This window comes from Phoca vitulina, unplaced genomic scaffold, assembly GCF_004348235.1.
Source record: "Phoca vitulina isolate PV1807 unplaced genomic scaffold, GSC_HSeal_1.0 scaffold19, whole genome shotgun sequence".
Taxonomy (NCBI): Eukaryota; Metazoa; Chordata; class Mammalia; order Carnivora; family Phocidae; genus Phoca; species Phoca vitulina.
The window spans coordinates 15,398,697-15,423,918 of record NW_022589722.1 but is presented as its reverse complement, the minus strand read 5'-3'; the positions used below and the strand labels follow the sequence as shown (position 1 = coordinate 15,423,918).

At 41.3% G+C, this 25,222-nt stretch overlaps 1 protein-coding gene across 1 annotated transcript in view; it reads right to left on the bottom strand.

The window, feature by feature from the left end:
• DRAM1 (DNA damage regulated autophagy modulator 1) overlaps nucleotides 1-24,418 on the bottom strand; it is a 35,654-nt gene extending 11,236 nt beyond the window's left edge. The window contains exons 1-3 of the mRNA XM_032416902.1: nucleotides 24,232-24,418; nucleotides 6,694-6,761; nucleotides 5,144-5,286 (exon numbers count right to left, since the gene is read on the bottom strand). Of these exons, the coding sequence (XP_032272793.1) occupies nucleotides 5,144-5,286; nucleotides 6,694-6,761; nucleotides 24,232-24,362 (342 nt within the window). The 5' untranslated portion in view covers nucleotides 24,363-24,418. The remainder of the gene's footprint in view (nucleotides 1-5,143; nucleotides 5,287-6,693; nucleotides 6,762-24,231) is intronic.
• Between the last annotated feature and the right edge of the window lie 804 nt (nucleotides 24,419-25,222).

The window sequence follows — 25,222 nt, the reverse complement described above, 5'->3', positions numbered from 1 at the left end:
GGGCATAATAATTTCTGCCTTGCAGGTTTGCAGTGAAGATTATATGATGAATTTCATTTAAAAGTATACACCTGGTTCCATGAACATGCCCAGCATGGCTTTTCAGGCTCCCTGCTCCCCAATAATCTCTTTGTCTTCCCCCAGGCACCCCACATGCACACACAAATGTAAGTAAAGACACTGCCCTTGCCTTGCAAAGGCAATTTCAGGTCAAGGCCCTGCGCCCCCATCCTCCCCCAGCCATTTCAACCAGAAGGCACCTCTACACCCAGTCTAGGCACAGAATCTGGTATTGATCACAAATATGCTCATGATGGACCATTCAAGGAGCTCACTTTAGGCTCCTTTCAAATGTGCAGTGGCACCTACCTTCTGGTGTAACAATGATGTTGGATTGAACAATGGATTGTCTCTGCTTGAACTTGAAAATGCAAGCTTTGCAAAGGGGCAAGTTAAAGTATTGTCCAAGAGAGCCTGGTTTGGGTCCTAGACCCCTACTGGCCCCAACTCACTACCCATACCCTGTCCCTCCCAGATTTTTCTTTGATCTGGGCCCACCCAGGCTTGCCCAGAACCAGGGTGTTCTCCATGTGCTCACAAATAAACTGGTATCAAGTCTTTATTGTCCACATGGGAAAGGAAGATTAAAAAAAAAAAACTTTCAAACTTCTTTTCTTTTTTTTAAGATTTTACTTATTTATTTGACAGAGAGAGAGAGAGCACAAGCAGGGGGAGCAGCAGGTAGAGGGAGAAGCAGGCTCCCTGCTGAGCAAGGAGCCCTGACACAGGGCTTGATCCCAGGACCCTGGGATCATGACATGAGCTGAAGGCAGATGCTTAACCAACTGAGCCATCCAGCTTGATCCCAGGATGCTGGGTCAAACTTATTTTCTAAGGAAACTTATTTCCTGGTATCAAACCTACTAATATAGGGGAAAATGCAATACTTGATTTATGTTATAATAAAATATGGCTGCATTAACATTCTGCAACATGGAATATCAATTACACACTTATTAGGTATAGATTCTGTATTCCTAGGATACTTAACATGGGCATATAGATTTAGAAAAATTATATATGAAAAATAAAATACATTCTATGCCCTTTAAAATATTTATATACCTTCAAGTACTTAAAGAATTTTAAAAAAACCACTAAACTGTACACTTAAAAATGGTTAAATGGCCAATTTTTAAAAAAGATTTTATTTATTTATTTGAGAGAGAAAGCTAGAGAGAGCAAGCCTGAGGGGGGGAGGGGCAGAGGGAGAGGGAAAAGCAGGCTCCCTGCTCAGCAGGGAACCCCACACAGGGCTCATCCCAGGACCCTGAGATCATGACCTGAGCCAAAGGCAGATGCTTAACCAACTGAGCCACCCATGCACCCCTATGATGGCCAATTCTATGTTATATATGTATTTTACTACAATGAAAAATAGCAATAATTCAAAGAAAATGAAATCACTCTCAAAAAGCTGACTGTACCCCCATGTTCATTGCGGCGTTATTTACAATAGCCAAGACATAGAAAAAACCTAAGTGTCCGTCAAAGGATGAACAGATAATGAAAATGTGACACACACACAGATTATTATTCACCCATGAAAAAGAAAAAAATCTTGCCATTTGTGACACACAGATGGATGCTGAGGGCATTATGCTAAGTGAAATGAGTCAGACAGAGAAAGACAAATACTGTATGATCTCACTTATATGTGGAATCTTAAAAAAAATTAAAAACTGAACTTATTGATACAGAAAACAGATCAATGGTTGCCAGAGGTGAGGGGTAGGGGTGGGGATGGAGGATGGGGGAAAGGGGATCAAAAGATTGAAGCTTCCAGATATAAGGTCTGAGGATGTAACGTACAGCATGGTGACCATAGTTAACAATGCCGTATTGTATATTCGAAAGTTGGTAAGAGAGTTGTCATCACAAGAAAAAAAATTGTGTGATCATTTTGCAATATATACATGTATCAAATCACTATGTTACACACTAATACAAGGTTATATGCCAAAGATACCTCAGTAAAACTGGGGAAAAAAACAATATAAAACCAACAGTATTAAACCAAATATAAAACCAACATTAAACCAATAAAATAAAAGAATGAAGACACAGATCTTTTCCCCCCCTTTGAATGTTAGGCACATTTGGGCAAGGGAAAATGAACAAAAAGCAAGGCGTCCCCTGCTAATGAGTCATTTTCAGGAATAATGTCCTGAGATTCTTGATGCTTTCCATGAGCTGTTTTCTTTTTTATGCTAAGTAAATCAACATCCTGCATTTATATACTCTGTTTCCTCCAATTCCACTATCAGGGAATTTGCTTCCTCAACCCCCTCCGATTCAACATATCCTTTAGGATCTTCATCTGCAAATTCATGGGCCCCCACATTAACCCTGCCATTACCGGATCAGAAGGTCCTTGAGTCAGCAGGAGTTGTATTTGAATGTGCTTTTTCCCCCTGTGAAGTACATACTCTCTCATCAAAGATGTCTTTTCGAAGGGAAATGATTCTTAGATCAGACATGAATTTTGGATAGAGGATAAAAATGAAAACCCGGCATGCTTTCTGGATCTCTTTTTCAAAACTCTCTTGTTAATTTAAAAGGTAGTAAAAAAAAAATCTAGAATACTGAGAGGGTTAAACCTTGGAAAACTTGACTTTTCCAAAAGGGAAATTTCTTGAAGGAAAGTAAAGCACTGAGAGATGTTGGGGGGGACACACCAAAAAGTAGCCATCCCACCCAACCAGCTAAGGATAGACAGCTCCTTGAACTTCTGATGAGTGCAGTTTGCTCCTACGCAAAGAACACCCCCCCCCCAAGACAGCCAGCTCCCTCTTGACCGCACACCTCCAATTCCTCGGGAAGGAACAGCTCGAGTTGGTTTGCTCCCCACATGTTGAAAATGAATTACAGGATATCAAACAAGGAAGTTGTAAAGATATACTTATGGGGACAATGACAAGGCAAATACTTTGCTCTCAGGAAAGTTTAAGATTCTATTGCTGGTTCTTTGTTAAGATGTAATCACTTCACTGAAACCGTAAAGAGAACCACAAGTTCAATGATCTGACTTCCAAGTGTTCTTTCTAACATTTGCCCTTTCTGGTTGAAAAGCTGACAGCTGTCGTGCTCATCCTGTGAGTTAGTTGGAGAGCAAAGTGATAGGATGTCATATAGTGTATACTCTTCCCCACTGAACAATTCATATCCACCATCTACTAACGATTATATCGTTCCACGTCTTCTCCTCACCCCTACGATTCCATTTCCCTTCCTGTCGCGCTTTCCGGCGCTAGAACTGTGAATTGTGTACCTGCTTTATTTCTTTCAGAGATTTCCCCATTTGGGCCTTGAAGTTAACTCTTTCCCACAGGTTCTAGACAGATGGCTTCGATTCAAAGTCCACGTCTGCCTTTCTGTGTTCATTCGATCTTGGGCAAGGATGAAGCCCTCTGGGCCTCCATTTCTCCACTGGCAAATGAGGAAAATAATACCACCTGACTTCTAAGGTCATTATTGGGATGACAGAAGTTAAAGCACTGAATGTTTTCGTAAAGTCTGTCAAACAGGAGATTTTCAATACATTGGTTGTTATGAAAAACCAAACGCATACAATCATAAACTATAAAGAAAGAGTCTCCACCATGTGACCAATGTCACCTGCACCCACATGTGTTACAGCCTTTGTCTCATTTCTCCATTAAAGGGAAAATAAGGGTAGGAAAATAAAATGGAGCCAGAAGCAATCTATTCGTACAGTGCCCTCCATGAAGCCCTGGATACTTGCTCCAGGGAGGCTACAAACCCACCTTTCGGTGTTAAAAGGGAAACAATAATTGTGGATTTATAACATTCAAAAACGAAAACTCAGGGGGCGCCTGGGTGGCTCAGTCAGTTAAACATCTACCTTCCACCCAGGTCATGATCCCAGGGTCCTGGGATCGAGTTCCGCATCCAGCTCCTTGCTCAGCAGGAAGCCTGCTTCTCCCTCTGCCTATCACTGCCCCCTGCTTGTGTGCACTCTCTCTCTCTCGCTGACAAATAAATAAATAAAATCTTAAAAAACAAAACAAAACAAAACATAGTGGTGGTGAGAGCAGGACCAACGCAGTGTAAGCCTGTAATGATGGCAGCCACGGTGGCTGCCAAGTACGGCCTGCTGTTAGTGTACATCAGCTCATAGGGTCCTCACAATAACCCTAGGAGGGGAGGATATTATAACTAGCAAAATCTGAAATGCAATAAATACTTTTAAAATATTAAATATCGTCTCTATAGACAAACAGTTCCCATGCCTTCCTGAAAGAGACCTCAGGATGAACAGGTATTCCCGAGTTAGAATAGAACAAGCAGGGTTTATTCAAACACTTCGAACAGTAAGAATATATTGAGCAGACTCCAGAGAAGTCACCATATAAGTTAATTTGCTCCACTGGGGCCATGTTTTGGCTCTGTAATGAATGAGCTGAGTAACGCTGAGTAAATGATTTCACCCCCATTACCTATATCCTCACCTGACAAAGGAAGAAATCAGATGCTGCTCTCCGTTTGGTAAACACATACGTTCATACACACAAATATTCTCACACTCTTTGTTTTTTAAAGATTTTATTTGTTTGAGAGAGAGAGAGAGAGCTCAAGCAGGGGGAGGGGCAGAGGAAGAGGGAGAAGCAGACTCTTCACTGAGCGCAGAGCCCAATGCGGGCTCAATCTCAGGACCCTGAGATCATGACCTGAGACGAAACCCAGAGTCAGAGGCTCAACCGACTGAGTCACCCAGGTGCCCCAAATATTTTCACACTCTTAACGAAACTATTACAATGACTAAAGTCGCTCTCCCAACCCGTCAACCATGTTAATAAACATGGAGCAATGCAGAGCCCGGAACATGGAGCAAAATGCACTTTCTCATAACCGTACAAACATGCACCCCACCTCTCCCAAGCGCCAGGCAGGACTGACTTTCAAATAAGAAAGATTTGTTTCTAAGAAGCAAACTATCCCAACTTTTATAAACCCATCAACTACTTGATCCTGGCACAAGGCTCCTCTTGTGTACTTGTTTCTCTCCTCCAGACACACATACTCCATCATCCCCAAGAACACAAACAACCTCAGAACATACCTGGAAATTGGCTACAATGCCCATTCCGATACATCCCACCAATCCAAGAACTAGGGACACCAAGTTAAATACAGGCGTGCTGAAATAGCTGGTCTGATTTTGCTTCTCTACTATTTTATATCTTGTGTACATTGTGGCTGCACCTGAAAAAGAAAGGCACTTTGATGAATTTTGATTTGACCTTTTAGAACGGAAACACAGGGAAAGTTTTGCATTGCTGTTTTAAAGTCTGTATTTCAATTTAATTGCCATAGTCTCCCACTCACCCACCCAGTCCTTCCTCACCCCTTCTTACTCTCTCCTCAGTGTGATGGATATACACACACATACACACACACATACACACACACACACACACACCAACTTGCCTGTTATCTTTTTCACATAAATGCTACTGTGCATGTATTCTGTGACTTGCTTTTTTTTCAAATAAAGAAAACCACCATGGAGATCTCACCATGTTGGTTGAAATAAGTCTACTTCATTGTTCTTAGGGGTCTCATCATGGTATATATTTATTTCGTTATTCTCCTAATGTTGGACTTCTACACTGTCTCTATATTTTTCCTGTTACAAACAATGTTCAATGAAGAGCCTTGTATACAAGTCCTTGGCATGCTTTCAGTGCTTCTGGAAGACAAATTCCTAGAAGTAATATTACTGGAGCAAAAACTGTGCACAATTAAAATGCCAAGAAGTAGCTGCAAATTGCTCCAACACTGTATTATACCATTTATACCCTCACAGCAGAGTTTGAAAGCAATTCTGCATGCCCTTGCCTTTTTAATTATGGCCAATACAGTGAATGAGAAATGACAACCTGTTGGTTTAATTTGCATTTCTCTGCTCATTAGTGAGATTGAGCAACTTTCAGTATGTCTGCTGGTCATCTGCATTTCTTCTTCTGAAACTTGCATTTAATTTTTTCCTGATTTTTCTCTTGAGTTTGTCTCCTCATTTTTAATTTGCAGTTGCTTTTTACACATTATGCACGCTAGTCTATTGTCTGCTATAAATATTACAAATTTTCTTCTGGTCCATCTTTAACTTCATTTTTTGTACCTTTTGTCACTTGGAAGTTTTAATTTTTTATCTACTAAATCTTTCAATTCTTTACTGTTCAGCTTCTGGGTTTTGTGTAAGTTTATCCCTCTGCCCCTCCTCCCACTCGTGTGCCTGCATGCTCACACACTCTCTCTAATAAATAAACAAATCCTTAAAAAAATTTATACACACCAAGAGTGAACCCTAATGTAAACTATGGACTTTGGGTGATAATGATACATCAATGTAGGCTCATCAACTGTAACAAATGTACAACTCTGGTGCGGAATGATGATAGTGGGGGAGACACTGGCTGGGGGGCAGGGCATATATGAGAAATGTCTACCTTTTGCTCAATTTTGCTGTGAACCTAAAACTGTTCTGAAAAATAAAGTCTGCTAAAAAAAACAAAAACAAAAAATTATATACAAACTGTAAACAACACGTTTCACTTCACTTGAGACTATGAATTTTTCATTTATTTATAATAATTATTGTGTACTTACCAAGAAATGCAGAGAAGTTTATCATAAATCCAAAAATCCCACTCTCTGGAGGTGTTGTTCCTGTATCACTGACAAAGAGAAATGTCCAAGTTATTAAAAAGGAATTAGACCTCTGGGAGGCATGTAACTGGCAATTTTAATACGGTGGTTCTTCTGGGTATTTAGCCACTTTGAATTCCAAAGACTTGGTCCGATTTTGCTCTAAAGTATTTTCATTTTGGCCCTGAAAAACCTAAAACTCATTTTCTACCATAAGAGATTACATTAATCTTTTTTCCACTGTAAAAAGCTAGGAAATATTTAAAGTGAATGATTGTGGTGTTTCTCAAATAATCAAGCCCGATAAACTCGATATGTATTCATTCTCGTTAAGAATTGAATGTGACTATTTAGGGGGAAAAAGAGTCTAAAATCAAGTTTGAAAAAGCAACTATTTGGATTTTAAATATACATAAACACATCATTTACATTTTTTTAATTATTTAATTTATCCACAAGAGTTTCTGCTGCTGACAACAGGATGGTAAGAAGCTGAACAATATTGCTGATGCCTATTAGAACTTTATGGAAGCAATAGGATATCAAGGATATATTAATTGTGATAAACTATTTTAACAAAAAATAGTTTCTATAAGACATGTTTCTGGTGCAATCAATTCATTAATTATATGAGCTCGAAAAAATTAATTAAATGAGCTGGAAAGTAGTGTTTGATGTGTTCTGTTTTCTACTCATTCATACCAAGGTTTACATTTTTTTTTAATTTTATTATGTTATGTTAATCACCACACATTACAACATTAGTTTTTGATGTAGTGTTCCATGATTCATTGTTTGCGTATAACACCCAGTGATCCATGCAATACGTGCCCTCTTTAATACCCATCACCAGGCTAACCCATCCCCCCACCTCCCTCCCCTCTAGAACCCTCAGTTTGTTTCTCAGAGTTCATCGTCTCTCATGGTTCCCCTCCCCCCTTCATTTTACCCTTCCTGCTATCTTCTTCTTTTTTTTTTCTTTTTTAAACATATAATGTATTATTTGTTTCAGAGATACAGGTCTGTGATTCAACAGTCTTACACAATTCACAGCACTCACCATAGCACATAACCTCCCCAATGTCCATCACCCAGCCACCCCATCCCTCCCACCCCACCCCCCACTTCAGCAACTCTCAGTTTGTTTCCTGAGATTAAGAATTCCTCATATCAGTGAGATCATATGATACATGTCTTTCTCTGATTGACTTATTTCGCTCAGCATAATACCCTCCAGTTCCATCCACGTCGTTGCAAATGGCAAGATTTCATTCCTTTTGATGGCTGCATAATATTCCATTGTATATATATACCACATCTTCTTTATCCATTCGTCTGTTGATGGACATCTTGGCTCTTTCCACAGTTTGGCTATTGTGGACATTGCTGCTATAAACATCAGAATGCATGTACCCCTTTGGATCCCTACATTTGTATCTTTGGGGTAAATACCCAATAGTGCAATTTCTGGGTCGTATGGTAGCTCTATTTTCAACTTTTTGAGGAACCTCCATACTGTTTTCCAGAGTGGCTGCACCAGCTTGCATTCCCACCAGCGGTGTAGGAGGGTTTCCCTTTCTCTGCATCCCCGCCAACATCTGTCGTTTCCTGACTTGTTAATTTTAGCCAAGGTTTACATTTTTACATCATCAAGCTGCTCCCATAAAGTGATAGTTTAAAACTGATGGCCAGAGAGTTCTCAACATGAAACAATTTGTACCCGTCTTAAGTGTTTCCCCATTTAAAACAGCTCTGAAATTTAAGTATTGAAACACCAATCATGTTGAAAAGGCACACTTCAAATGATCTGAGGAATTCCACAAGAAGCCCATGTGTGCAGAAGGCAGCAGGAGTCTTCCAGTTTTGTGCACACTTAATATTTGAAAAGTATAAAGAGGTTAAGACACCCCCTTACAACAAATACTTCTATTCCTATTTCAATCTCAGTGGCACTTGCACCTGTAAGAATCTGGAGGGTTTAGAATTTCACGTTATCATTTCTCCTACAAATAACCATTTTTCTCCCCAAAGGAATCTTGAGGGGGAAAAGGCTACACAGTGTGTGGGATGTCTTTCTGAGCATGACATGGGTAAGAGGAGGGGACCGGAACCAGTCATGGAAAAAAAGGCAGACAGCTTTTACCCTCGGGGGAACCTTTTGCCCGAAGATTAAATCTCACATAGAAATCAAGCCTTCTGTTCTTGGCCTCGGGATATAAAAAGGCAGCTTCCAGGTGAGTCATGCAAGAGTACTTGTGATCACAGGCCTGACAGCACCTACCACATGCCAGGGAGATTGTTTGCTTATTTGTGGAGAAAGGAAGGAAATGGAAGAGTGAGGATATTTATGGGAATGGGAATAGGTAAGTAGTTGGAGAGAAGAAGGTGCCCTGACAGGAGATAAGTCAACCAGACTCTGGAACTATCTGCCCATTGATAGCAAACCAAGACATTTGTCAAGGGCCCAGATGTACAGTCCCCATGGCATAAAACATGTGATCTGAAAGCTCAGAATTTCAGGGTGGTGCTTTATTCTTGTTTATCTGTACATGGGTGGTTCAGCTTGATAAGCATCTCACTTCCGCTCAGGTCATGATCTCAGGGTCCAGGATCTAGACCCACTTCAGGCTCCCCTGCTCGGTGGGGAGTCTGCTTGTCCCTCTCTCTCTCTGCCCCTCCCCCTGCTCATGCTGCCTCTCTCTCTCTCACTCTCTCTCTAAAATAAATAAATAAAACCTTAAAAAATAACAAGAATAAAAAGTAAAAATCCAGACAGAATCAAATATGCTTTGTAAATAGCCATTCCATATGTATTTGTTGAATGAATATCAGTACTAGCAATAAAAAAAAACAACAACACCCAAACCTAGTAAACACCACTTATTGAGCATTTACTACATACCAGACACTGTTAGGTGGTTACCATACATCATTTCATTTTACCCTCAAAACCTTGAGGTGAGTCTTATTTCAACCCCATTTTACTAAGGAAGAGAGTGGTATTAGAGAGGTTACATAATTTGTTCAAGGTCATGGGGTTATTAAGGAGATGAATCTATATTCCAGTTACTAAACACAACAGACCCAAAATGGAGTTGCTTATACTAAGCCCCAAGTCACCAAACTGAGACTTAATTTAAGTTTCAGCTCTCCTGGAAATGGAATCTTAAACCAGTCATTCAGGAATCACCTGATCAGCATTAGTTATGTAATGTGCCTGATAAGACCCCTGCCCTCTATAGGGAAAGTAAGCTTGCAATAATCAATTGGCTTTTTGCCTAGTATAACTTCCTTGTCCCGCTCCCTTCTGCCTATAAAAGTCTTTCATTTTGTACAGTTCCTCAGAGCTCCTTTCTGTCTGCTAGACTGGATCTTGCCCAAATCATGAATCCATGAATAAAGCCAATAAGATCTTTAAATTTTTATTCAGTTAAATTTTGTTGTTAACACAATCCAGACATCTGACTCCCTGACTTCCGTGCCTCTCGTGTGCTCTAAAGCAGGCAAGGAACAGAGTAGTTAGAATGATTGCGGGTGGGCACAGAGAATGAACACTGATGTGCTGGTAAATGTTTAACAACTAGCTCTGGAGGGAGCCTGATTGTAGCACAGGCCAATTTCCATGGTGTAAATGCTCCCAACATGTCAAAGTTCAAGCTGCCAAAATGTAGGTCACTGAACATTGAATTGGGAAGAAATGTACACAGTTGGCTCTCAGGAGCACATATTAGCTGGCTCCAGCACACCATGGGAGTGAACCATGATGGTAATGAAAACAGATCATCATGCCTTTCTGGTATACCAGGAAAGTGTAAACCAGGCAAGACCTCATAACTCCTCAAATGCCATAACTGAATTGTAAAATATTTTTGACATATATGGACTATCATAATAAGTCTGATTTTCTTTCAGGATTAGAGTCTACAACACCTACCATCAGTGCATGAGTACCAATGGGCCTACATTCTTACACTTGGCACTATACTACAAAAATTGGGGTAAATATTAGTGTACTGCATTCACAACCAGTTGTTTGATTAAATGCAAACATCTTTAAAATTTTTTTTATTTCGTTCCACAAATACCATGAAATTTATCTGCTCATCAACAAAATATTTAAGAGATACCTACTATGCATTAGATACCATCTGAGTCACAAATTGCCCAATCTATCAGCTAAGAATGGTCAGTGTGTGATTTATTTCCATTAAGTGACAAAAGGTACCTAACTACATATGGTGAAATTTCACTCAAGAATATTCTTTTTTTTTTAAGACTTTATTTATTTATTTGACAGAGAGAACGAGTGGCTGGGAGGGGCAGAGGGAGAGAGAGAGAGAGAGAAGCAGACTCCCTGCTGAGCAGGAAGCTTAATGCAGGGCTTGATCCCAGGACCCTGAGTTCATGACCTGAGCTGAAGGCAGACGCTTAACTGACTGAGTCACCCAAGTGCCCCTTGCTCAAGAATATTTCAAGAAAATTTTCCAAGCAGCAAATAAAAATGTGACACTTCTAAGAATTTTTAAGAATAAAAGCAAAATTAAACTATTTGAGACTACTCCCAAACAAAAGGCTTTTGCACAGCAAAGGAAACCATCAATAAACCACCTACTGAATAGGAGAAGATATTTGCAAATGATATATCCCATAAGGGGTTAATATTCCAAAATATATATAAAGAAGTTATATAACTCAACACCAAAAAATAATAATAATCTAATTAAAAATGGGCAGGGGACTTGAATAGACATCTTTCCAAAGAAGACATAAAAATGGCTAACAGACGCATGAAAAGATGTTCAACATCACTCATCATCAAGGAAATGCAAATCAAAACCACAATGAGATATCACCTCACACCTGTCAGAATGACTAGAATTAAAAAAACAAGAAATAACAAGTGTTGGTGAGGATGTGGGGAAAGAAAGGAACCCTCGTGTACTATTGGTGGGAATGTAAACTGGTGCAGCCACTGTGGAAAACAATATGGAGGTTCCTCAAAAACTTAAAAATAGGGGTGCCTGGATGGCCCAGTCGTTAAGTGTCTGCCTTCAGCTCAGGTCATGGTCCCAGGGTCCTGGGAATAAGCCCTGCATTGGGCTCCCTGCTCAGCGGGAAGCCTGCTTCTCTCTCTCCTACTCCTCCTGCTTGTGTTCCCTCTCTTGCTATCTCTCTCTCTCTGTCAAATAAATAAATAAAATCTTTTTGAAAAAACAAGTTAAAAATATAATTACCATACAATCCAATAATTTCATTACTGGGCACTTACCCAAAGAAAATGAAAACACTAACTCAAAAAAATATATGCACCCCCATGTTTGTTGCAGCATTATTTACAAGAGCCAAGATATGGAAGCAACCCAAGTGTCCACTGGTTGGATAAACAAGATATGGGTTACACACACGTGCACACACACAATGGAGGGTTACTCAGCCATAAAAAAGAATGAGATCTTGCCATCTGCAACAACACGGATGGACCTAGAAGGTATAATGCTAAATGACATAAATAATACATAGAAATACAAATACCAAATGATTTCACTCATATGTAGAATTTAAGAAACAAAGCCAGTGAACAAAGAAAAAAGAGACAAACCAAAACAACAACAACAACAAAAAACCAGACTCCTAAATACAGGGAACAAACTGGTGGTTGCCAGAAGGGAGGCAGGTGGGGGGCGGGGGCCAGGGGAGTGGGTGAAATAGATTAAGAGTACACTTATCTTGATGAGCACTGAGTAATGTATAGAACTGTTGAATCACTATATTGTACACCTGAAACTAGTATGACACTGTATGTTAATTATACTTTAATTTAAAAAAAAGAATAGTAGTGGTTGCCCATTATCATCAATAAAAATGAAAGGCTCTTTTACCTTAAAATGTTCTTTTAAGTCTTTCAGTCTTTGAGCTAATATGTTATATCATTAATAAATATCAAATCACATCTTCTGCCTGACGTTGGAATCCAGATGAGCACAACACCCAGGGGGTACCAAGAGAAAGTGTGGGTAGACTCTTTTTATTTTTATTAAGCTCAAACTAAATGATCTCATTGTGCAAAGGTAGAGGTAGTAGTATTTGGCTGGCATAGCCATACTTGGGTGCTGATTTAGGAAACTGGAGAATGAGTAAGAGGTGAAACCAATTGCCTCCCAACCTTGCAAAACAGTCTCCCCACCCAACTCCCACCACATAGTTCTGTACCATATGGCTTAAGCCACATGGTTCTGGCCCTGCCCCATCCCAGCTGCCTCCTCACTTGCCTCCTTGCAAAGAACGCACTTCCTGGAAACTGCAACAGGGTTAGAAAGTAATTGTTCATTTGCATGTGGTTTAGAAGCTGTTGAGGCTATTGTTTGTAGACAGTTGTTTCTAGGGTAGGATTGTGTCTAGGAAATCAACTTACATCGACATTTCCTGTATTTACATCTCTACAAATTAAGTTCACTGTGGAAAATTCCAAGTTGTCTAACATCCTTCTCCAAACTAATTTATGATTTTATACCAGTGCATAATCATTTGATGCTCACAGGAATGAAAACAATGCAAAGAAGACCTACATGATAATATAAGCTTGATGGAATGCTGTTCTCTAAATCACTGGATACAAGTAATTCCATCATTCCAAAGCCTGGAGTCATGGTTTATGGAGGAGCGGGGGGGACTGACAAGCTGACAATATGCAAAATTATCTGTTTGCCCAGACTGAGGTTTATTGGATTGCCCTAAAATTCTAGGCCCATTGCTTGGAAAAATTATTCAGGACTTAGAACCTGAAGACACGGAATGAACCAATAAAGGAGACTGTTAATTCCTTTATCTTCACAATATCTAAATATAATATTTGAAGGGAAGAAGTATGATAATAAAAAGTCATTACACTTTATTAGATACTTTTAATTATTAGGGCTAACTTTTCGGCAGCTTCATTTGCTGATGATTATCCTGAAGTGGGAGGCACCATATAGTTCTATCGACCATTTTTAAACTTAAAAAGAATTTCCTACTCATAAATGCAAACAACTCACTCTATTCTCACCCCACCCACATGCAAATTAGCCCCCTTTCTATCAGTCCAACTTCCCTCTTTGTTCACAAAAAAAAAAAAAAAAAAAATGGCGGGGGGGCAGTTTGTGGGCAGAGGAAGAGAGAGAATCTCAAGCAGCCTCTACACCCATCAGGGAGCCTGATGCCTGGCTAGGTCCCACAACCCTGAGATCATGACCTAAGCCGAATTCAAGAGTTAGATGCTTAACTCACTGAGCCACCCAGGCATCCCACAAATTTCTTTTTTTTTTTTTTTAATTGTTAAGTGTCGGGAACTGTGCCAGGTGATGGGGATACGAAGACGAAAAGATAACTCACTAACCTTCAAGAAGCTTAATATCTAACACAAAATTCAAGGATTCACTGATTCAATACATAGTTACTGATTGCCTTCAACACAATAGGTGATTTTGTAGGCATGGTGAATGCAGTGACAGATAAAACAGAAAAAGCCCCTCCTTCATGGAACTTATAATCTGTGGAGGGCAATAAAAAGAGTCTAGGGTGATGAACGCTGTGAAGAAAAGGTAAGCTGGATACAGGACTCAGAGAGGGGTGAGGCGCCTACTTGAGACAGGGTATTCCGGGAAGGGGACTTGAACAGAGATCTGGATGAAGTGGAATATTTGGGCCAGGAAATTTACAAGCAGAGGAACAGCAAAGTCAAAGGCCTTAAGGTGGCAATATGTCAGAGGAACTGCAAGGAAGTGGGTGTGGCTGGAGAGGAGTGAGTGAGAACATGTGCCTGCACATGGGGGAGGGAGTCTCGGGGAGTCCCGGGGTCATGGTAAGGACTCTGAATGTTATTCTAAGATGATGGGAAGCCGTTGAGGGCTGAGCGCTGGGAAGTGATACAAAGTTGATAGATGTTTTTAAAGAATGTTGTGCAAAGGCTGTGGAGAGGCAAATGTGGTCCAATGAGACAGTTAGGAAGCTATTTCAATAGTTTGTCAAGAGATGACAATGGCTGAGGCAGGGTGGTAACGAAGCCGGAGGTGTAAGAGGACAGATTTGGGAAGTTTTCTGAGAGGGGTCTCTAGAAAACCATCCCTGCTTGGACTACGGCTGCTAATATTACAAAAGAAATTTTTAAGTTCACATTTCTTCAGCACTTACACTCGGCCAGGCACATCTTATTTGGTCTTCACAACTTTGTAAGGAAAGTACTTTTTATCTCCATCTTAAAGATGAGGAAACGGAGTCTTAGAAAAGTACTTTACATTTCTTTTTATGAAAACATAATATTTCCATGTGAGTTTTTAGTGCTAGGTAACTACAGCCAGGTTCGCATCCGCCATTCCCTCTGGAGCCTTAGTAAGATGTCCTTGGCAAGAACTGCGTCTACAACGCAGGTACCTGGGGCACCGAAATGCAATTACTGTCAGGTAAGGAGGACTGTTGTGTAGAGCACTCTTTTTTTTTTTTTTAAGTTGAAATTGAGACCTTATATTTAAAAATTGTCAGCCTTGCAGCAGTCAGACTTTTGAGCAATACTCGACTGTCTTTTTAGAAGTGGGAATAACAGAAGAAAAACATTCCCAATTTTATTTTTCGTGAAAAAAAAAAAAGAATTTTATGTAGTCCAATGACAATGGAAAATTTACACAGAGGAGAAATTACACACATTTATGGTTGACTCAGAAGCCAAACAACACTGCATCCATCTTTTCAATTAATTTTTGAGCTATGAAAGTTTGGGATCTTCAATTTTCTTATTATGCTTTTCTTAGGATTAACTAATTTGGGTAATGCTTTTTTTGAAGAAAATGTGAAGCTCTAAATTATCATTTCAAGGATGATACTTTTCTACCTAAAAGTTTTCAATGGCAAGCCCACATTTTCATCCTTATGATACCATGGCTTAGATACTATGAAGTAATAATCAGCGCACCGTAAAGACTGAAGCATCTGGGGCACCTGGGTGGCTCAGTCGTTAAGCGCCTGCCTTCGGCTCAGGTCATGGTCCCAGGGTCCTGGGATCGAGCCCTGCATCGGGCTCCCTGCTCAGCGGGAAGCCTGCTTCTCCCTCTCCTACTCCCCCTGCTTGTGTTCCCTCTCTCGCTGTGTCTCTCTCTGTCAAATAAATAAATAAAATCTTAAAAAAAAAAAAAAAGACTGAAGTGTCATTAACATCATGCCAGAATATGTGACTTTATACACACAGACCTCATTATCTGATTATTTATTATCCCCAACCCCACTGTTTTTTGGTTGTTTGTTTGTTTTTAATTTTAGGTAGTGAACATACAGTGCAATATTACTGGCTTCTGGAGTAGAATTCAGTGATTCATCACTCACATACAACACCCAGTGCTCATCATAACAAGTGCCCTCCTTACACCCATCCCCCATCCAGCCCATCCCCCACCCACCTCCGTCCTTCAACCCTCAGTTTGTTCTCTATCGTTAAGAGTTTCTTATGGTGGGACATTGTCATAATATGGGGGTAAATGATGAATTGCGGGCATCAACACTGTATGTGACATGGTCTTAATGGTATAAAAGAAAAAAATGTGTATTGTTGTTTATAAATATGCTTACAGATATACTTAAATATATCTTACAAGATGAGTGATGAGTATTATATGGATTGTACTGATGAACCCTAGGCATTTTGTGTCCCTCCTCATATACATTAGATATAATTTAGTGATTGTATGTAAATAGAGTCCAAAATTATGCAAATCAATCCAATAATACTGGATATATTTCTAGAAAGTTGAGATTTGAAATATTTATTTTCTGTTTCTGTATTTCTGATTTTTCACTATGATTATTACATTTTTATTTTAAAATTGTAAAATATGCCTTCACAAGTTATTATTACTGGAAAACTGCTTATTGTATAACAGTACAAACAGAAGTGAAAAATTACGATCCAAAATGATATGTACAAACTTCCAGTTATAAAATGAATAAGTCACAGAGATGAAAAGTACAGAATAGGCAATAAAGTCAATAATATTGTAATAATGTTTGGTGACAGATGGTGACTACACTTACCCTGATGAACACAGAGTATTGTATAGAATTATTGAATGACTATATTGTACAGCTGAAACTAATATAACACTTCAATAATAAATAAATAAATAAATAAATAAAATTTTAAAATAATATGTAGGAGTGAACCCAATTTTATAAAAAAAGTAAATATAAACATGGAAATGTAGAAATACATAAACATGTAAAGTTTGTATGAACATGTAAAGAAATGAGAAATTCCTAGGATTCCTAGGATGTTGGGTTCATGTTTGCTATTTATTTCTACAATATAGTTCCTTCTATTCTGAAAAAAGAAAAAGTTTCTTATGGCTTGTTTCCCTCTCTCCTTTTTTCTTTTCCCCCTTCCCATATGTTCGTTTTCTTTCTTAAATGCCACATATGAGTGAGATCATATGGTATATTTGTCTTTCTCTGACTGACTTATTTCACTTAGCTTAATATACTCTGGCTCCATCCATGTCATTGCAAATGGCAAGATTTCATTCTTTTTGATGGCTGAGTAATATTCCATTCTGTATATATACCCCATCTTCTTTATCCATTCATCAGTTGATGGACATTTGGGCTCTCTCCATAGTTTGGCTATTGTTGATAATGCTGCTATAAATATCCAGACCCTACTGTTATGGTTGAAATGGAAGCAAAAGTCACCATTGCCTGAAATGCAATGTAGTTAGTAATCAAAAAAGTTGGTTTAGGTAGAAGTCATCAAAAATTATGTGGTTACAAAAAAAAATTATGTGGATACATACACACAACAAGCAAATAAATGTATGCACATTCATTTGCCTACCTATTGATGTGGCCAAGGCCGTTATGTGAGTACCAGTCCACTGTGTGTGTCCCTGGCATATAAACCACATCTACTCCAAATGATCTCATTTCTAGTTCTGGATTCTTTAAAGTAGAAGGAAATCTTAAAGATACTTTTGAAGCAATTTGAGTGCAGAATCCTTCTAGTTTTTTAATCACTTTTTGTAAGTCTTCACATTTGTCATAAACACTACTAAATAGACTGCAATCTTTGACAACTTGTCTCTTTTGAATCTTCCCAAAGCATTCAACAGAGTTTTCTTTAAAATTACAATTCTTTTTTTGCATTCACAGACCAACAGTTTATGTACAGTGAGTTTAATCATGTAATTACAATAAAAAAAAAAAATACAACTGGCATAAACGCAATTGGGAACAAACAGCCAGCAGTGGATAAGCATAAAAAGAAACAGGCGACAGAAGACAGCAAGCAGCCCAGACAGCGACCGGTCCTGGGAGAGGCTTTCAGGGATGACTGGCTTCAGTCCATTTATTTTTCAGAGAATGAGGTTACCAGTTAACCCAGCAAGCTGATTGAGGTTGGTTAAGAAAACTTCTGCTATAGGGGCACCTGAGGATAAGTAGAGAGAGCATGCAACTCTTGATCTTGGGGTTGTGAGTTCAAGTCCCACGTTGGACATAGAGATTACTTAAAAAATAAAATTAAAAAGAAAACCTGCTATAATCACAAATAAACTGATTACTTATAAAATTAGCCCTCAACCAAATGTCCTTTCCTACTTAACCCTAGCATCTATCCAGACCAGTGTGGGCTGGTCCCTTGATAATACTATTAGCAAATTCTTACAGAGAACTTAATTTCTTACAGCAGGGTGTTAATGAGTTCTAAGTGAGTTCACACCTTAATGCATGAGGGATGTGCTATTACTAACCCATAGAAAAGCAGAGAGAAATCAAGTAGCCTGTCCAAGGTCCTATAGTGAGGGCACAGGGCGCAGTTGTATTCCAGCTAAAGTTGCCTGCTCCGAAGTTGTTCCTTTACCCACCGTGGTGGATAATCAAAGGTTGTAAATATCCAACAATGAAAGTCAAATGGACTACATTGTGAGGCTGCAAATCTTGTAAAACACACAGAATTTCATGAAACCGACAGATTTGGTGTTGGAGAAGAGCTGGAATGGCAGCCCAAGTTAATGAACAGTGAGCACTGGCAGAATCAGCTAATAATTAAGGAGAAGCTGACAAGATTAACAAAATGCATACCAAAAGCAGGCCCATCTGGCATAAATTATCTTCACATTCAACCAGTATTTACTAAGCACCTACTACGTGTCTGGCACTGTCATAAATGCAAGGGATGCAGCAGTGAACAAACCCTAAATCTCTACCCTCATGAAACTTATATTTTGTGTGAGAAACAGACAATAATCAAGACAATAACCTTACACACAATGATTAAGAATGGTCATTGGAAAAAGTGAAGTCACAAAACATTTCTGCAAAAATAAGCCTCTTCCTATCTCCCTTCACAAGACAAATGTGAAATCAAGGACTTCACACAATCATAAAACTGTCTTGGAAAGTTCCTTCCCTTAAAAAATCCACACCTGAATCATTTTAAGATTTTTGTTTATTGTAAGAATTTTGTCTTTTCATTTTGCTTTGTTCATTACAAGATGTGTTCATTATAATGAGTTTTGTTCATTGTTAGAACTAGCACCTAATTGTGATTATAACCTAAATTTTATGATTGTTAACCAAGTGAAAGATAAAAAAATTTCCCTAATTTTTAGGTTCATTTTGGAGTTAAAGACCCAGCCTCTTTTACTTTGTTTACTACACCATTTTGGTCTCCATTTTAAGGCGGCTTAATTCTAGGTGACCGGTTTTCTGCCACCAACCACTGAGCAGGTTTGTGGTCATGAGGAGGAACAATGGGAGTGGGCAAAGATCACAATCTACCCAGCAAACAGTACTTGCACAAAAAATGAGACCAGGTTAATAAAAAGCAACCAGGACGCAGAACTGACAAAACTTTAAAGGGTCACAGAATATACTGGAAGCATGAGACACAGTCCAAAGAAGATGATTTTTTAAAAGAGAGTGGCTTATCAGCTGGGAGGAGTTGATAAGTAAAGTTGATTCAAGATAGCCTAAGAGATTGGGTCACAGAGGGAATATAAGAAACTATAACAAATTAAGTATGATTGTGCTCAAGAATGTGGGTGTGACCTTGTAAAAATTTAAACTAATCCTTTGAGGTTGACTTTTATCTGTCCTTCATTTTGACACCCTTAAGGGCATTAATGGTTTCCTAATACAGAAACATTGCACTATGTTATTTCAGCTTGTTAAATCTAGAGGCTGTTTGAATTGCATGTTTCTAATTTAAGTTTTAATAGGAAATCAGTCCATGTGGCTAAAGAATAAATACATACAGTAAGACATGCCAGGCTCATAAATATTGCCCTTGGGAGAAACTGGGTAAAAGACACATGGGATCTTTCTGCATTATTGTTTTATTACTACATGTAAATTTACAGCTATCTCAAAATAAAAAGACTAATTTAAAAAAGTATGGCACAGGGATGACTGGATGGCTCAGTTGGTTAAGCATCTGCCTTTGTCTCAGGTCATGATCCCAGGGTCCTGAGATCGAGTCCCGCATCGGGCTCCTTGCTCAGTGGGGAGCCTGCTTCTCCCTCAGCCTGCTGCTCCCCCTGCTTGTGCTCTCTCTCTCTGTCTAACAAATAAATAAATAAAATCTTTTTTAAAATAATTAATTAATTAAAAAATAAAAATAAAAAAGTATAGCACAAGGCCTTATGCCCACCCTCTTTTCCACCTGCTAAAGTCTCCCTGACCATGACCTCCTCCTTCATACACAAACTACGTTTATTAGTTTCTTTATGCAAGCAAATACAAGCATACGCTATTACCCCCACCAATCTCTATCTCCCCTCACCCCCACCCCACTAATGGTAGCATATTTTGCTCTGCATCTTGCTTTTTTCCATGTAACAATGTATTGGAGATTTTTCCACACTAATGTATTAATTTAAAAAGAGTATTCTATGTATAGAGAGCTTTCCTTTGACGTATTCTTTGGATAAACCATATTTATTTAGTCAATCCTCTCTGATGGAAATCTGCATTGCTTCCAGCCTTTTGTTAGTAAAAGCAATACTGTAAGTAACCTTGCGGATAAATGTTCGTCATTTTGATACATGCCAACATCCCTCCATAGAGACTGAATCTATTTACATTCCCACCAGCAACACATGAAAGCCTGTTTCCTCGAAGTCTCAGCAATAGTGTGTTATCAAAATTTAGGTTCCTGCTGATCCAATGATAAAAAATGGCATTAGTGAGTTTTAATTTGAATTTTTATTCCATTCATGAGATTGAGCATCTTTCCACAGGTCTAAGAGCTACTTGCCTTTCATTCAATATGCTGCAGGATAACAATGTTACAAGAAGATATGTCATGAGGAAGCTGAATTTGAATGTCATACTGCAAAGAGGTCCTCCCAAGATTATGGTTCTTATTTAAAATGCAATGGCTCTTATTTAAAGTGTTCATGTTTTGGGGGTACCTGGGTGGCTCAGTTGGCTAAGTGGCTGACTCTTGATTTCTGCTCAAGTCACAGTCTCGGGTCCTAGGACTGAGCGCCGTGGAGGGCTCCCCAGTCAGCAGGGAGTCTGCTTGGGGATTCTCTCTCTCCCTCTGCCCCTCCCCCCCCACTTCCCTGTGCACACGCTCACTCTCTCTCAAATAAATAAATCCTTAAAAAATAAAGTGTTCAGGGCGCCTGGGTGGCTCAGATGGTTAAGCGTCTGCCTTCGGCTCAGGTCATGATCCCAGGATCCTGAGATCGAGTCCCGCATCGGGCTCCCTGCTCAGTGGGGAGCCTGCTTCTCCCTCTGCCTCTCTCTCTCTCTCTCTCTGTCTCTTACGAATAAATAAATAAAATCTTAAAAAAATAAAATAAAAAAATAAAGTGTTCAACGTTGTTAAAAAATAAATCAATACAGTATTTAACATTAAGAACTGTCAGAACATCGGATTGGTTGAACAATGTCATCACGTAAAAGGGAAGCATCCTGAATAAATCCAGATCACTGATCAATGACCAATGATCTTACCGAGCCTTCCCTAAGGGGACGTGGCCCTAGGGGGAAGAATAACTCTATTGAAAATGAATGCCTGAGAAATATTAATTCAACAAATATTGAAAGCCTTCATGGATCTTACACTCCAGTGAAGAAAGACAGATAAAGTATGTAATTTGTTAGAAGATGATAGATGCTATGGTGAATAATTAGACTAGATATGGGGGATCAGGAGTGCTAGCGGACAGTTTTAAATAGGGCAACAGGCCTCATCAATATTTGAACAGAGGAAGAGGTCGGGGAGAAAGCTTCATAATTTCTGGAGGAAGAGCATTCTGGCAGAGGAATAACCAGGGCAGAGGTCATGAGGAGGTGGTGTGTCTGACAAGCTTAAGGCACAGGAAGGAGGCCAGTGTAGTTGAGGGAAGTGGAGGGAGTGGGGGTAAGGGAGCCCGGGAGCACTGACAGCAGAGATGAGTTATAGGAGATAAGGCTGAACATTTCTGGGGCCAAATGGATAAATCTGGCGTTACTCCCATCACTTTCCAGTATCTTGTTCTTAATCTAAATCTTGCCTTTGCCTCAATGACTTGGTTTTCTAGGAGGGACAGAGAGACAATGGAGTGCTCCAGCTGCTCAAGTAGGCAGAGAGCAGACAACCTAAAAGCCCCCAGCACATGTGGGCAACAAAACATGTGTTTGTTGTTTGTAGGCTGGGGGCTCCTGGCAACAAGGTGACAATCTCCAGCCTTTTTCTCCGTAACTTCTGCTTTTCCTAAAGGCTTCCTTTCCTTGTTAAATTTAATACCTATTCTTTGGACTGTCTGTGATTGAGCATCTCACAAGTGGTTCATCTTGTCAGCTCATTTCCCAATTTCTGAATGTCTTCCATTTCAAGTTCGCCTTGTGGTGCTATTAATCACAACTATATCAGACATCACAAAGATTCAAGCCCTCCTGCCTCTGACACTCTCCACCCCTCTCCCCCTGCCAATGAATATCAAATATTATGTGTTCCTGACCTTTAGATCCGAGACAGCTATTATTTTCTCATGAAAAGCATTGTAGGGGGCGCCTGGGTGGCTCAGTCGTTAAGCGTCTGCCTTCTGCTCAGGTCATGATCCCAGGGTCCTGGGATCGAGCCCCACATCGGGCTCCCTGCTCTGCGGGGAGCCTGCTTCTCCCTCACCCTCTGCTTGCCTCTCTGCCTACTTGTGCTCTCCCTCTCTCTCTCTTTGTCAAATAAATAAAGAAAATCTTAAAAAAAAAAAAAAAGCATTGTAGGGAAAGAAACTCCTCCCTTTTATGCAAGTCTAAGAGGATCTATCAGCTTCAGAATCAAGAGAAGCGAGACAATGCCATGTGAGACTGAGATGAGCCACGAGAAACCCAGTCCAGGTTTCCGCAGGGCACCAGGTCTGATGGGAAAGTCTCCTTGATGCCTGGAACACCTCTTGAGTGGGCAAAACCACCACCGTTAACTGCTTCTCTGAACTCTTCTCCACACTGCTCTCCTCCTTGCTTCAAACTCTAGGTCCTTCTTGCCTCACCTTCATTTCCCCTTCCGTGCCCACAAACATTACAGAACGTGGCTCACCATGAGGCTCCGCTGCAGGATGGAGAAGCCCTATAATCCCTATAATCATAAAGTGGTAACAAACCTTGGTTATCACCAACTTTATTATTTCCTCACCAGTCAATGCAGGTCACAGCACTTGGATAAGGATGGATCGTTCTAAAGGTTAAGGAACGCCCATTGCCATGGGGCTAGACACAGAGATGGAAGCCATTTGAAGAGGATCGAAACGACCTGGGCACTGATGAAGGAACCCCTCAGGAATGGTGAGGCCAAAAACCATGAAAAAAGAAACGGTATGACAACGCAAGATATGTCATAAGTTGCTGACAATTTGAGGGCTCTGACTTTGGGGGCGCAGTACCCAGAGGGATCCTGGGCAGCTCCATCCAGGAGAGCTTAAGCCTGATCCCAAAGACCTGGAGGTGACACAGCGTTCCTTTTGGATTGGACGGATCTGGGTGTGAACTCTGCTTCCACCATTCCTACCTGTGACATCAGTGTTACACTAATGATATTTTGACGTCTGCTCATACTTAGATTTCCTTGCATGAAAAATACGCGGGACATCCATCATGAGGATGTTGGGAAGTGGAAGTGAAATATGTGAGCTGTTTTAGCATACACCTGGACCTGCCTCTTACACACTCAAAAAATGGCATCCATCAGGCCCCATTCTTGTTTCAACACCGCCCAAGAAGCATCTTCGGGGATTCTGTCCCACAGTCCGTCTCAAGTTCTACTGTCTATCCTGAGCCCCTCCCGACGCCACTGGGTTCAGTGTTCAATGTTCAGGGTAAACTCAGAACCGCTCTGGCTCTGCACCCGCTGCCTCCCTACCCGTCCCGGCCGCCAGGAGCGCGCTCGCCTCGTCGTCAGACGTGGGTCTCCCCGCAGGACGCCCCCTGTCAGGTCTGGACCCTTCCCTCCCCGCGGGCACCTCTGCCCCGCGGCTCCTCTGCCCGGCCCGGCCTCACCTGATGTAGGGGAGGAAGGGGTTGACGTGCCCCGAGAGCACCGCGACCACGTAGGAGATGATGAAGGCGGCGGACGACCAGGTCACCAGGAGGAAGGGCACGAAGGCCATTCCCCTCAGGAAGCACAGCATCGCGCGGCCGCCGGGAGGGCGCTACGCTCTGTGGGGTCGGACGCGGGGCGCGGGGCGCGGGGCGCGGGGCGCGGGAGCCGCGCACGTGCTGGCCCGCAGGCGGCGGCCGGACCCAAGGCTCCGCGACGGCGGCGCAGGCCCGACCCCGGATGGAGGGAAGCGCGGAAAGCGGAGTGAGGCGGCGGGCGGCGAGGCGGGCGGCCGGCCGGCCGCGGGTGGGTGGGGCGCCGGCTGCCCCGGTTTGTTTCGAAACCAGTGAAGTCACAAAGCGGCGGCCCCGCGGGCTTGGAGGCGCACGGCGACCTCCCCGCGGACGCGACGTGGGAGCGGCGGGGACGCGGCGCCGGGCTCCTTTCGCTTTTGGTTCGGACTCGGCGGGGGTCTGCGCGGGTGGGCGGGGGTACTCGGGGCCGTCTCAGCCCTCCCAGCCGCCCTGGCTCTTGCGCAACTCCGGAGAAACGAACAGCTCCTCCCGGGCTCTCCTTCCCTGGGGCTTTCCGGGGTATGGGGCCTCGAACCCCGGGGCTTCCCTTCCGTGATCCCACCGCCTGCCCGTCGCAGGTTGAGAGTGTGGCCACTGCGTGGCGACATCCACCCCATCCCGCTGCTGCTGCAGGGGTCCGGACAGAAGTGTATGGTGACGTTCGCCAACTCACGGGGCACGGACGTGGCACCCACCTCGATGGTGCCCACGAGAAAACCTAGAGTGTGTAGGAGCCGGTGGGAGTCGAGGTGGGACTGAGTTGCAGTCCAGCCGAGTGGCGCCTTATGCCTCATAGTTCTGCTTTTCACTAGAGCCGACCTGGAGTTATTTCCTAGAAATTAGATTTCCCTTTCTCTCACGGATCAGGGTTCGCCCA